Source organism: Orcinus orca, chromosome 14, assembly GCF_937001465.1.
Source record: "Orcinus orca chromosome 14, mOrcOrc1.1, whole genome shotgun sequence".
Taxonomy (NCBI): domain Eukaryota; kingdom Metazoa; phylum Chordata; class Mammalia; order Artiodactyla; family Delphinidae; genus Orcinus; species Orcinus orca.
In genome coordinates, this window is record NC_064572.1 from 19,379,361 (window position 1) to 19,393,895 (window position 14,535).

Genomic DNA, 14,535 nt, shown 5'->3' on the forward strand with positions numbered 1-14,535 from the left:
GTGGGAAAGTGGGAACGTCAAAAGCAAAATTGCACCAGATCAAACGCTAGTACTTCGGCAGGAACGTAGGTTCATGGGCTCTTTTTCTTAAAAACCCGGGAACTGCTGGTGAATAGCAGGAAGAGAAATAAGTGAAAACCATCAAGTGTTTGGTTCAATCATACTTTTCACGAAAGCTAAATCTTTCTTTTAATATTCATTGTTTAGCAAGTGTGAAATGGGGAAGCGGGATGGGGAAGGGGGAAGGGGTGGAGGGAGAGGAACTGATGTTTAAAACTCTGGCAGCTCAGGAAACATGGACAGAAAACCTGTCAGAGTCCTTATTGAATAGAGCTCTGCGGATTTTCTGTTTTCACACTGGAACTTATTTAATACTTGATACAGAAAATGACTCCTGAGAAAGGAAGCAAAGACTTACAAATGCCTTCTTATTAGACCATTTCTAGGTACTGTGAAGTGCTTGAAAGTTCCTTAAGTGCAGTGTGCTAATGGGAATTTCCTTGGTGATATATTTGCTCATGTAGAGTTTGTCAGGAAGGTGGCTGGGCATTTCCAGGCTTTCTTCCTTTGCTATGTCTTTTGGTCCTCAGAATTCCCTTGGCTGATCTAGCCTACCGAAGCAGACACTGGGAAATTCTTTCTGAAGTGTTCTCAACCTAAATTTTTAAAAAATGATTTTAAGGTGGATTCAAGGCTAAATACGTATATTGCCACGGGTTAGCTAAAGGAATTTAAAGGAAAAAAAATGTTTATTACACAGTACTTTGGTGTCAGACCTATAGAAAATGTTCACCTGTTAACCAATTGTTCAGGTTTGTATTGTCTCTGGGAGAATTAATGAGATATAATATTCTGGGCTCCTGAGAATAAATACACTGATGGATGCCAGAATGTGCTTCAATTTGAGAAGGTCACGTCCTCCATCTCATTAAGACAGGTTGAATTTTGCAGCAAACTATTATAAGGCTGGTCTATATATTAGTATATGAACCTTAGAAATTCAACAGCTCAAACAAATCCTGATTATAATGACTACTTGAAATTGCTTCGTGATTCCCGTTAATGCCGAGGCATACATTCCAAAGGAATGTTTAAAAAGAAAGATATGAGAAAAGCAAATCAGTACACGAGAAAAAAAAAGAAAATTGTGTTTGGTTTGCCATGATCACAATGGATTTTCAAGATACTAAAACTGAAAAAAGGTTTTCCTATTCTCTTACGTATGTCTTTTGGTTCATAGAATTTGTTAAATTACCACCTTGGGAATTCAGATTAGTGCAGAGTAACCTTTTCCCCAAACTGTGAAAAGTCTAAAATTAAGACAACTATTCTTTTTCCACTTAGAAGAAGGTGCTGAATGTTAGTCATCTTCCTGACATTTCTGGGAAGTAAAGACTGTTGTCTTTGTTTATTAGAGAATGAAACTGAGGCTCAGAGATGTCACATAACTTGTCCAATCAAGTTACACGTCAAGTAGGAGTCAGATTTCGGATTCATACCCAGGAAATTCAAAGCCTCTGTGATCACAAAACACAGGCCACATATATTAAAATATTTAAACTACTTATTATTCATTGCCATAAAACTACTGCTATCTTGAAACTCTACTCCAATATCTGAGCTATGGCTGAGAAATGTCATAGCTGTGCCATCACCATCCTGTAGAGGAGAAGCTAAATAACAGGGAGTTTGGATTATCGGGAATTTGGGGACACTTTTGCAGGTTTTTTTAAATCTGAAGACTAAGGAATATCTGTCTTGTATTTTGGGCAGATCTCAGACTCAGGTATTAATAAGCAGGTCAGCAAACCCAAATTCTCTGCTATACACAGTGGAGGCAGTGACCTCCTTAACATGTCTCTGGGTAACTGTGGGCTGGACTTTCACAGAGCTCTTCACTAACCATGGGGATGTCGAATGTGAGGTCAGGGGAGTCTGAAGACTTCTGGGAACAGAGACTTAAAAAGTTCCCTGGCACTGCCAGTTTACCTACAGAGACTAACCTTTTGATCTATGGAGTAAGACAGCTACTCTAAATTTCTGTTATTAAAATGAACTCTCTGAAGGCAGACCTGTTTCCAGTTTCTTTTTGTAACCTAGGACTTAAAACTGGGACAGGCAGTAGGTACCCCCCAAATATCTGTGGCATAGATCAACTTACAACTTTTTATTTACAACCTACAACTTCTTATTTACTATGTTCTGGTTGCCCTTTGACTTTACATTATAACAAAACTTCACGTTACTAGAACAATTTTGTGGACCTCATGTTTATGGCTCTGTTACTCACCAGTATGACTTTGCAGTTATTGACTTAACATTCTCTTATTGTTTAAACGGATTGTTTTCAAGGTCTTCCTACGATATGACATGTTGGTACATACTTTTGTGCATACTACACTTTGCACTCTCTATTTGACCTGAATTTTTCATGACTTCTTAGCGATCTTTTGAAGGTGAGGTTTTGTTGCGCTGGATGCTTCGCAGAGGAAAAGAAAAAAGGTTACCTTATTGCTCAGGTTCACGTTAGCATTCCTGCTGAGGAGCAGTGACACCATGTCCACATGTCCTTCCTGAGCTGCAAGATGGACAGAAGCAATTCCTTGCCGGGTAACTGCGTTTGCATCAGCACCATATTCCAGCAGAGTTGTCGCTATGTCCATCTGGTTCTTTTTGGCAGCAATGTGCAGTGGTGTATAACCATTCTGTCAACAGAAATCACTTGGTCACATGCCCAGTCACAAGATAAAAATGTGTGCAGTGCATTTTCAAATAGTATGCTTCCCTTTCTAGTGATTTTCTTTGATGGTTTAAAAAAATCATTAGCAAGTAAGCAAACACTGAGGAATCAAGAAGTGCTAGTAACATAGTGCCCTCATACCTCCCACTTTCCTAAATAGGGGAAACGTACTATAGAGAGTGTAATGCAAAAGAGTCAGAGTACCAGTGGTTTTACAAATGGATGGTAGCTCCCTAGCACAGGTAGTTGTGTTAGTAGGTGCTCAATAATTACTTGCCTTATATATCAGGAATGAGAGGAAACCCAACTAGGAAACAAACAAATGGTACCACCGGGGCAGGTTCAGAGCCATTAGTCAACCTTTAAAATCCCTTTACTAGCCTATTGCTTACAAGTGGAAATTTTTAATTTTCATGGTAGTCAAGATACTGTAATCTACTCCCATTTGCCATTCTGATTGCCTCTTTTATGAAACTCCAGTCATGCTTCAGCTAGACTGGTCCCCAAACAACATATGGCTCATGTTTCTGTCTTGCCTTACTCTACCAAGAATGCTTTTCTCCAACATGCCCTTGGGACCAGCATCTTTCATTTGAAGGTTCAGCTCAAGGGTCACACCCCCATGAAGTGTTTCACCTCCCCTTCCACTCTTTTTTTTTTTTTGCGGTACGCGGGCCTCTCACGGTTGTGGCCTCTCCCGTTGCGGAGCACAGGCTCCGGACGTGCAGGCTCAGCGGCCATGGCTCACGGGCCCAGCCGCTCCGCGGCATGTGGGATCTTCCCGGACCGGGGCACGAACCCGTGTCTCCTGCATCGGCAGGCAGACTCTCAACCACTGTGCCACCAGGGAAGCCCCTCCCCTTCCACTCTTATACCTGCCCCTCACCTGGCTGACTCCAGTCAAAATCCCAGATATGTTTAGTGGCACTCTTCTTCATATATCTGTCTCCTCCTACTAAAATGCAGATTTGTTAAGGGCAAGTACTGTGCCACATTTGTCTTTGTATCTCTATAGCCGGGCAATGACTGGCAAATCCTTAGATTTGAGTCAAGCTTACTAGAGCTTTCAGAACATTCTGGGATCCTTCTCTTGGTTGACTTCTGATGCTCAGAGGTGGAAGGAACCAAAATCCCTTTGACAAATTGTTAAAGAGCTGCTTCAGGAGCCCTCAGAGTCCTCTGTCCTAAGAAAAAAGGTCCCCTGCCTTAGGGAACCCTGTCCTGACTCACAGTCATTTAAGAGGAATGCAAGATTACATTTTGACATGGGCCTGAATCTAATTACATAAAAAATGCCAATGAAAAACTAGAATTTTTTTTTTTTTGGTATAGACAAGAGGATTTAGAGAAAGAAAAAAGAATAATTAGAATTTATAAAATACAAATAGGATTTAGATTTGGGAATATGATCCAAATCTGGACAACAGATCAGTCACAATCTTTCCAAGCCATAAGGATGGGTCAGAAACAACTCAGAGGGCAGTGGGGGGCTACTGGTCGACCAGCCTACTGTAATTAACCCTCATGTTTATGTCAGTGGTATGTTCTACTGTGACAGCATTGCTCCCTTGACAAACATTCTTTCTATATCTCATTCTAGAAGATTTAAGGTTGCTGGATATCAACTGAAGAAAGTGCAAATGCCACTTCTAGACTCTTATGAAACCAGCCTCTGCTGAACAGGATGGGCCAGGGTAGAAGATTTTACGCTCCTATTTTTAGTTTTGACCTATTGCCATCTGGAAACCCCAGCTGACCTCAGAAGCATTTGGCCCTCTGCTCAGACACACCCTAAAGAGATCGTCTTCAGAGCCTAATGTAGCTCTCTGGATTGAGCCCGACTCTACAGTGAGTGACAGGAGGGGGTGATCTGTTTTACTACCATCCCCACCCCTGAATAAAAGGGAAAATTCACAAAGCAGTGCTAGGAAACCTGATTAGTCAAGACTCTTAACACGAACTAATTAGAGTGGTAAAGGCAAGATAAAGTCAGAGCAGCTTCTAATCATGCATCTTATCAGTCAGGAACTTCTCAACCTCTAAAGGTAAGTCAGTATCCTCTGAGAGGTGACAATCCTCTTGATTACTTTTAATTCCACCAAGAAATCATTGACTCTTAAAAAACAGAGAAGCTCTGACATCTGTGTAATGCATGCCAGTTCCAGACAAGTTACTCATTATTACTGAGGGGTTTATGCTGAGCTCCTTACCTGAGATACAAAGGAAAGTATAAAGCAAGGGAAAAACAATTTAGGGTATTATTTTAGAATGGCTAGTTCATCTCAGAAAGGCTTAAGAAATATTTCGAATAAGAAACAAGTAGTTTATCTTGAGACCCATGATAAAATTTTCTAAATTTCCTAACTTCTTTCTAATTTCTAGAAAGTTAAAGGATTCTTACTTGCCATACGAAAGGAGACAGATACATTTATCAGAAGAGACATAAAGTAGTGAGAGACTGAACTAGAGAATAATCTCAATCAATACTTTTTTCCTCTTGATGTAGAGGACAAAGTGCATGCCATGTGTCCTTTTGCATTTCAAGATTAAAAACAAGAGCAGATGTAATTTTAAATGATTAAAAGTAATATATTTACACTGTACTTTATGTTTTTCCCCCAAACCTTCATAATCTCTACTGATCCATGCCAACAGATATACTGTACAGCTTATGAAAGAGAAATCTGACAAATAGTAAGTTAAGGCTCACTAACCCTTCCACAACCTGTGCCCAGGTTATTCCTGAACTCAAGCCAATCCTCTTTCCAGCACAGTGTCCTGCCTCAGGAAATAGATCTGGCTAAAATGGATTAGAGAAGCCCATCTAGTTTTTCAGCACCCTCCTTCCTCTTCCATTAGCTCAAGTCACATCGTGTTTCTAGGGCACATGTGGGTAAGAAAATATGCCCGCAATTCTACAGAAGGGAAGAAAGGGCAACAAGAAAGCATCATGTACTCCAAGAAGAAAGGATGTGAATAAGGAAGAGGTAGCACGGAAAGCACGGCTGTCTGTCATATCCATATGCGTGCTTATTAGCTCTGTGGAGTTTCTGTCCCTCCTTTCTCACCACTACCTGAATTCAGAAATGCTGTAGCCTCCCTAGAGGAAAGAAGGTTATTTGCCTACCCTATATCCATTCTCCTTCCTTCCTTAATAAAAGAACCTTTGGTGTTGTGCCCTGCTGAAAACTACATTTCCCAGCTTCCCTTGCAGAAAGAAGTGGCCAATGAGATGTAAGGAGAAATGGCTGGGTGGAGCTTCTGGCAATGCCCTGCTGTCTGACTTTCTTTCTTCTTCTTCTTTATTTATTTTTTTAATGTTGTGCTTTCTCAATCCATCCTACTGGTGATTAGGGTACTTAATACCACGTTATGAGGGCACATTTATCAGTCTGCTTTTCAAATATTACTCTTCTACCTTCTTCCAACCCACTGTTCCTCTTTTGCGATGTCCTGTTCAGTTTAAAGAAATCAGAAAAAAATGACAAAACAAATTTAATTTTGTTTAAAAAAGTTTAGTCCCTACGAAAACCCATCCTACCTATATGTGACAGGCCCTCCAAGGGGGCCTGCCTGAACAGTAAGAGCTGCCCCTGTGGGCTACCTGTGTCTGACTTTCTTTACTACCTGGCAGCCTGAGCAACAAGAGCTGGAAGAAAGACCCAGAAAAATCACAGGAAATTTTCTTTACACTCTGCAAACACTGAACCAGCAACAACACCTGCCTACCTCCAGACTGGTTATGACAAGAGAACAAACAGAACCTCATCAGTTTAATCCACCGTAGCTACATCTTTTTTCTACCAGGTGAACCAAACCCTAACTGATAGAACTGGCTTCACTCAGGATCAAAGACTAGAAAAAGCTTCTGACCAGGACCACGGCCTCAGAAAGTGGGGATGGTTGGACATGTGTCAGACATGGCATACAGAGACTCTTACGGAGGCAACTGCACTATGGGAATGTGAATGAATGTCCTCTTAGAAAAGCCTGTGTTCAGTTGACTGTAAAAGATATGCTGAAGGCTAAAGGGCTGTTAAAGAACTGCTTTTCGACTCTTTGTCAAAGATGTTTTGCAGATAGGGAACCGTGAAGTCCTGTTGGACAAATACGAAGCTGAAAATCAACTACAAATATATCAACTATTGGCCTTTTTCAGAGTTATTTGTGGATGAAAAGGTGGGTTGGACTCATTTTGTTTCACTTATTTATGACTTTTGTCAATTCTAAACTACTTAGCACTAGTTATGACAAAATTATTACTCTCATGTGAGGAATGAATAGTTCACTTATTAATTATTTACTGGTTGCCTGCCATGAGCCTGAGGGAAGAAAACAGTGGCCCAGGCTTAAAGGGATAGGAAAATAAACAAATGAAGTGGACAACTATTAAATTTCATTGTAAATTTTTCTCATTTTAAAACTTGTGGTAGGGCTTCCCTGGTGGCGCAGTGGTTGAGAGTCTGCCTGCCAATGCAGGGGACATGGGTTCGAGCCCTGGTCTGGGAAGATCCCACATGCCGCGAAGCAACTGGGCCCGTGAGCCACAATTACTGAGCCTGCATGTGCGATGAAGAGTGGCCCCCGCTTGCCACAACTAGAGAAAACCCTTGCACAGAAACGAAGACCCATCACAGCCATAAATAAATAAATAAATAAAAATTAAAAAAAAAAAACAAAAAAACACAAAAAACTTGTGGTAAAACATACATTACATAAAACTTACCATTTAAGTGTACAGTCAATGGCGTGAAGTACATTCACAATGTTCTCTGTTCATTACCACCATCCATCTCTAAACTGAAACTCTATCCATTCAACACTAACTCCCCATTCTTTCCTTCACTCAGCCCCTGGCAACCAGCATTCTACACTGTGTCTCCACATGAAATCATACAGTATTTGTCCTCTGATGGCTTATTTCATTCAGCATAGTATCTCTGAGGTTCATTCATGTCGTAGCACGTGTCAGAATTCCCTTCCTTTTTAAGACTGAATAATATTCCATTGCATGTATAGACTGCATTTGGTTTATCCATTCATGCTTCCATGGACACGTGGGTTGCTTCTACACTTTGGCTATTGTGAATAATGCTGCTATTCATTTTTTTCAAATAAAGTTTTTTCAAAAGTCAAGGGATGGCTTTATGATAGAAAGAATGTCAGGGCTAGAAATTATGGGAAAAAGCTGCTCTTAGATGAAAAGCAAGTTTGGGGGCTTGATTTTGAATTGTAGATTTCACTGGGTACAATTCTGAAGATGATGGGGCAGGAGATGACTGAGAAATACAGGAAAAAAGGTTCTGAAGAGAAATAACTTTCAAAGATCACACACTCTCTAAATGGACAAAGTACCTGAAAACTTTTATCTCTGAAAGTATCCAAAGTAACTTAGAATAGCCCAAATTCCTTGATTTGTGTGTACAAGAGATTTGATCTAAACACTAAGTTTAAAGGAGAACACTACAGCTGCCCCCAAATGGAAGAGCTAAACAAATATAAAAAGCCGGAGGGAGGCTAAAAGTTCCTTCAACCAACAGTATTTAGGAAAAGAATGGGATAGCATTTTAAATTGTGCTCTGTATCATTCCAGTGTTCTCTGATCATAACTACCTGCTCAACAATAGTGAACTCATTAAACCAACAGCACTATGCTAACCTATCTTTAAATAAACTCTTTATGATTTGCTTCTCAAGTCGGAATACCAGAGTCATAAGAAAGCCATTCACTCTAAGTACCTCTTTTCTGAGAAATCTCTGTTATCTACCGGTCAAAAATGACCTAACGGGGCTTCCCGGGTGGCACAGTGGTTGAGAGTCCACCTGCCCATGCAGGGGACACGGGTTCGTGCCCCGGTCCGGGAAGATCCCACATGCCGCGGAGCGGCTGGGCCCGTGAGCCATGGCCACTGAGCCTGTGCGTCCGGAGCTTGTGCTCCACAATGGGAGAGGCCACAGCAGTGAGAGGCCTGCGTACTGCTTAAAAAAAAAAAAAAAAAAAAAAAAAAGACCTAACAATAAGAATAAAGAAAAATAAAGATTCTCCTACTGTATAGCACAGGAAACTATAGTCTGCATGCTGTGATGAACCATAATAGAAAAGAATATGAAAAGGAATGTATATATCTGTATAACTGATTCACTTTGCTGTACAGCAGAAATTAACACAACATTGTAAATCAACTATACTTCAAAAAAATAAATTTTAAAAAAAGAATAAAGATTCTCCTTAGCCATAATAACAACACATGAGCAAAACCTCTCAACTTATTTTATTAAGCACACATAAACCACTTGAAGGCAATGTTTTATGGCCAGGAAAATGGAACACATATTTTATAACTTTGACAAATGAGAACTTTCTTACTCCCTCTGGCTGTTCTTACGTTTTTAGTCTGGCTAAAGAGGACCTCAACTTTTTTTCCTGGATTTTCCTCAGACTCCAGGACATCCTGGATTTTCAAGGAATAACAATGGACAAGTAAATATTTATTGAGCATCTACCACAGGAGTTGACTAAATAGCCGAAGGCACAGATTTCCTAAGGCACTTATATCTCCATGATCTTTAAGGGATGCCTAAACTAGGAGGGTGATACAGACAAAGCCAAAGTAAATATACATATAGAGACTGCCAGTCAGTCTCCTCATGCTGTCACATTACAGGTACCTTTGCAGCCGCGTGGGGTGAGGCTCCTTGGTCCAGAAGCAGAAGGGCCACTTTCTGATTATCGTAATGTGCAGCTACATGCAGTGGAGTTAGCCCGCTCTGAAAACACGTGCAGAAACAACAACCAGTGTCAAAGCGCCTTAACGTCAGAGGCCTAGATTTAGGAGATGGGATTACATTGGATACAACACACAGTGTAGTTTACATTCCAGTTTCCACAACACTTGGACCCCAGCTTTCACCTCCTATTTCTGCTGTCATCTTCATCCTATGAGACTTAAATATGGATTAGTTATAATTTAGGTGGCTGTTGGTGAATGTTAGCAAGCGCTTGTTTTTTGTTATCATGGGAGTGGCCTGTTACAAGTTGGCCGATGACCCCATACCTTCCCAGCAGCATCCGGAGATGCACTTTTCTGTAGCAGGAGACTGGCTACTTCAAGCTTCCCGTACTTTGCTGCCACATGAAGGGGAGTAAATCCTTTCTGAAACGATAAACGTAAGAATAATGAGTAATAGAAATGACACAAAGGCATCACTCTTCTAGAACTGAGGCATTATTCTGATGGTGAAGAGCAGTTAAGCCTGTACTTAAGGACCAAGACTGGCAGATAACAGTTAAAGAGTCCCCTTTTCAACAGACGAGCAGCATATTTAATCTTTCTCTTTCTGTTGGCTCGGCCACGAGACACTAATCCTGGGGACTAGTCAGGTATCTGACGAGGATGAAGTTGGAAAGCTGGATCTGGGGCTTATTCTAGGGCCATCTGGGCATTTCACATTGTGGGAAGAATAGGTTATAGGGTCCAGGCCCAATTTGGATCTGGAGGGCTTGGAAAAATCTAGGACAAGTCTGGACCTCCCATAACCTCCCACAGCACCAGACTGGAGCCTTTCTCTTCCCCTTTCTTTATTGCCACACGTATACACACGTCTGTATGTATGACCCAGTCCTCAGGGGCAGGAGTCAGAGATTCTCACACTTTAGCCACCACAGGTGAACTGAACAATAACACAGGGTTCTATCTCAATAAATAGGCGAGAGTTGGATACTGAGAGTTGAGCAGCTCCTTCTTCTTGCTTCCAACTCTTACAAGGATCTGGGTATCGACTGGTCAGTCACCACGCACAGCTAGGGCCCCAAGCACGAGGCAGGGATTAGAGGGCTGTCAACATATTTGACCCCATGGGACTAGAGCCAGTTAGAGTAAGTGGGCAGCTCGTATGGTGGAAAGGCCAGGACACTCAAAACCCTATCACCCACTCCTCTGTTTCACATGTTAAATGAGATCCAGGAACTTGCATGTCTACTGAGGAGCCTAGAGAATCGCAGGGGTCGAATTCTGAGAAAGTCATCATTTGTTCAGATAGTTTTCCAAGTATTTGTAATCACTGTAATTATCTTCTGCATTGATTACACATGAATGCTTCTTCTCTACATCTAAAAAAGGGTGTAACACCAATTTCTAGCTTTCTAAGACATGCCATGGGCCAGTTCATCTTGCTATCACACTTGCTAGTTCATGTAGGATCAAAGAAAAATGAGCTCTAAATTTTGCATTCTGCACTTGAAAAGCAACTGGGTGGTGGGTCATTACTGTAAGGCATCAGAGCTGAGATTAAAAAAAAAAACAAAAACCTATAAATCAGAAAAGAAAACAACAACAAAAAAAGCAGCATCAACAAACCGAGAAAAAAACACCTCCTGCTTTGAAAGTATTATAAACGCATTAACCAACTGAGCTTTGATAAAGTGGTTTGTATACCTGGCCTCAGCAACAGAAATCTGTGGCTGTGTTTTTAAAGCACCCTTTAAATCTGTCAAACAACTTGCAAGAAATATCTGACTCCAGACATCAATCAGGTTTCATCAGAAGATAATGTACTGAGAAACGTAAGATATACACACACACCAAATCACCCTGCCCCACCACAGGGCTTTGCGGGCCAAGTTAATCCTGGGATCCAAGTAGAGTTGCTGTTGTACACCTTTTGTACCTATTACCACGCAGGAAACGTAAAGAGAATGTTTTTCTGGGGACACAGCAGGATTCTAAGACTGGCTTTCATACCTTTGTTGTTATAGATAAAGATGCGCCATGATCCAAAAGGAAGGCGGCTACGTCCTCATGCCCCTCTCGGGCTGCAAGGTGGAGTGGGGTGTACCCAGAAGTCGTGGCTGCATTTGGAGATGCTCCTTGCTGTAACAGCTGTTGTACTATATCTGCTTTCCCCAATCGCGCAGAAATGTGGAGTGGGGTTTGGTCATCCTATAGGACAAGTAAAAGTTCAGGGCTGATGAGCTGAGAAAACAATGGTGCCGCTGTGAAAAATACAGGAAACTTCACTGCTTGGTATCAGAGGCTACATTCAACTCTTTGATTCAATACTAAAAAGAACCTCATTTATCTTTTTCTTTAAGTTTCAGAAAGGTGGGGATGGCAGATCTAAGCACCTTAAACACCCTCTGAGTAACCTATCAGCGTGAGAATTGTGAAAGGCAGTTCTATCTAGAAATTATCCCCACTCCGTCCTGCTATACTTTAGCAATTTTTAAACCTCTGATGACTCCTTTTTGGGGGAGATAAGGGAATGTATCCTGGGAAAACGGAAATACCTGGGAGGGATATTATACCTCCACCAGTTCTCATGTACTCATATGTAATGAATTATTTTATTGGTGCTGCCTTCCCACAGTCAAAAGTGGGAGGAGGGGAGAGGGCAGTGTAGGATGGTTGAGGAAGGTTCCCAGCTAAGATGGGGGCTGACAGCCAGCCCATCCTCTGCTTGCCGAGCTGTCATCCAGGCTGCATCTGCCTGGAGTGGAAGGCACCTTATGACAGTTCACCCAAGGACACAAGGCACTCCTAAGTCCTGCACCCTGAGGGCCTTATCCCCACGTTGGAGGGGTATCTTTTCCTTGTTTGCCCAAAGATGCCCTCTGGAGAGAAATCCCCTACCGGGATGTGAAAAAGTCCAGGTAAATACTTTATGTAGGGCAAGTAGAGAGAAGAGGCTGGAGCACAGGGCACTGCTGTGCAAAGGTCAAGATCAAAGCAAGAGGGTCTGTGTAACTAGTAGGAAGTGTGAGAAGTTAGGGGAGATGCCACTGGCTATGGAAGTCAGGCTCTTAACAATGATACATACTATCTCTTTAATGAGATAACTATACATCTTATGGTCAATTTCAGCTTGTGGGTGAAACCATTTCCTAGGCGAAACGCTTCATAAGTAACAACACTCAAAAATGTGAGGTTTCTTGTAAAGGTAAGAGTACAGCCTCTCTTAATCAATCTACTTAACTGCTTAACCAACATCCTCTAGATCAGGGATCAGAACAGTAAAATCCAGGGGCCAAATCCAGCTGCCACCTGTGTTTGTAAATAAAGTTTTATTGGAACACAGTCATGTCCATTTGCTGATGTATTAAATTATGTACTATTGCTGTTTTCACTCTGTAATGACAGAGCTGAGAGTTCGTGGACAAAGACAGTATCCTGTGAAGCCTAAAATATTGATGATCAGGCCCTTTCCAGAAAACGTTTGCGGAGCTCTGTTTCTAGGTCCTCTGTAAAATCTACCAGCTGGTACCACGATACACCGGACACTTAAGGTTTACAGTCTGCTGACTAGAATGTTACCACTACCTTTGTACCCACCTGTGGATTTTATGTTTACAAAGACCTAGTTGTGTTTGTTCCCACACTAGTGTGTTTATACTAGTACTTTTCTAGCTTGTACTATGTTTACACTAATTATATGACATAATATGTTAACAGGTAAAATATGAGTACCGAAGGAAAGGCTTTAAGGACACTGTTAAAAGCCTTGGAGAGCCTTGGTAGACGGTGATGAAAAACCAACTATGGGGCCTTCCCTGGTGGTGCAGTGGTTGAGAGTCCGCCTGCCGATGCAGGGGACACGGGTTCGTGCCCCAGTCCGGGAAGATCCCACATGCCGCGGAGCGGCTGGGCCCGTGAGCCATGGCCGCTGAGCCTGCGCGTCCGGAGCCTGCGCTCCGCAAAGGGAGAGGCCACAACAGTGAGAGGCCCGCGTACCGCAAAAAAAACCCAACAAACAACTATGGGACTTCCCTGGTGGTCCAGTGGTTAAGACTCCATGCTTCCAATGCAGGGGGCACAAGTTCAATCCCTGGTTGGGGAAGTTCTGAATGCCACACAGCCAAAAAAGAAAAAAAAAAAAAAAAACAAAACCAAAAAGCCAACTATGGTCAAACTACATATGGGTAGGAGAGCTGAATAGATTGGGGGAAAATTATAAAAGTTGAGAAATATCCTGGACTCAAACTGCTTTGCAAATGCCTCAGTCTTCTCTTCTTTTAACCCTAAACTAGAAACTACAAAGTATGTAATTAAATGACAAATAAATGTATATTGAAGGGCTAAAATTAAATGGTTGAGGTATTTACATATCTATTTACGATTCTTGACCTAAACTGCCATTTAAAAAAAAAAAATTGGTAAATTATAGTTTATTCATGCACTGAAAACAAATCATGAAAAAAAAGCTAAACATCAATAAATAAACAACAAATTTTAAACTGCCATTTTGATAACCAGACCAACTACCATCAAGACGGTGACAGATAGTGAGTTTCTTCTGGAGGGTAAATGCCAGGCAGAGAATGACGCATTCAGACTCAGCCCTTGGACTTCCCCAGCTGTCCAGTGGTTAAGGCTCCACCTTCCAATGCAGGGAGCGTGGGTTCGATCCCTGGTCTGGGAACTAAGATCCCACATGCCGCAAGGTGCGGCCCCAAACAAACAAACAGACAAACGAGCTCATCCCTGATGTTCTTCTATATTCTATGTTCATGAACAACTCTGACCAAGTCTCAGGGTTTATGGTTTCACAACTTGCAGAGAAAAAGTTCAAACTCCCTTTTTCCTTTTGTGGCTCTGACAGCTGACATCTAGGTCAACCAAAAGAACTCAATTATGCTTCCAAACTGTGCTTGTTTTAGAAGCTTTGTGCATGAGCCCTTCTCCATAGAGTGCAAACAACTGTGGGCCAATTCTAGGTTTGTTTCCTAAGCCATTAGGGATGAGCAATGTGCCAAGGACACGAAGTTCTTGTTCTATTTCATTTTGTTAAATAATTGAGTA

General features: G+C 41.7%; 1 protein-coding gene across 22 annotated transcripts in view; it reads right to left on the bottom strand.

Annotated features, from left to right (window-relative positions):
• ANK3 (ankyrin 3) overlaps positions 1-14,535 on the bottom strand; it is a 688,018-nt gene that overhangs the window by 138,371 nt on the left and 535,112 nt on the right. For all 22 annotated transcript variants that reach the window (XM_049696621.1, XM_049696616.1, XM_049696615.1 and 19 more), the window contains 4 exons: positions 11,482-11,679; positions 9,796-9,894; positions 9,410-9,508; positions 2,508-2,705 (listed from right to left, as the gene is read on the bottom strand). In XM_049696621.1, coding sequence (XP_049552578.1) covers positions 2,508-2,705; positions 9,410-9,508; positions 9,796-9,894; positions 11,482-11,679 — 594 coding nt within the window. The remainder of the gene's footprint in view (positions 1-2,507; positions 2,706-9,409; positions 9,509-9,795; positions 9,895-11,481; positions 11,680-14,535) is intronic.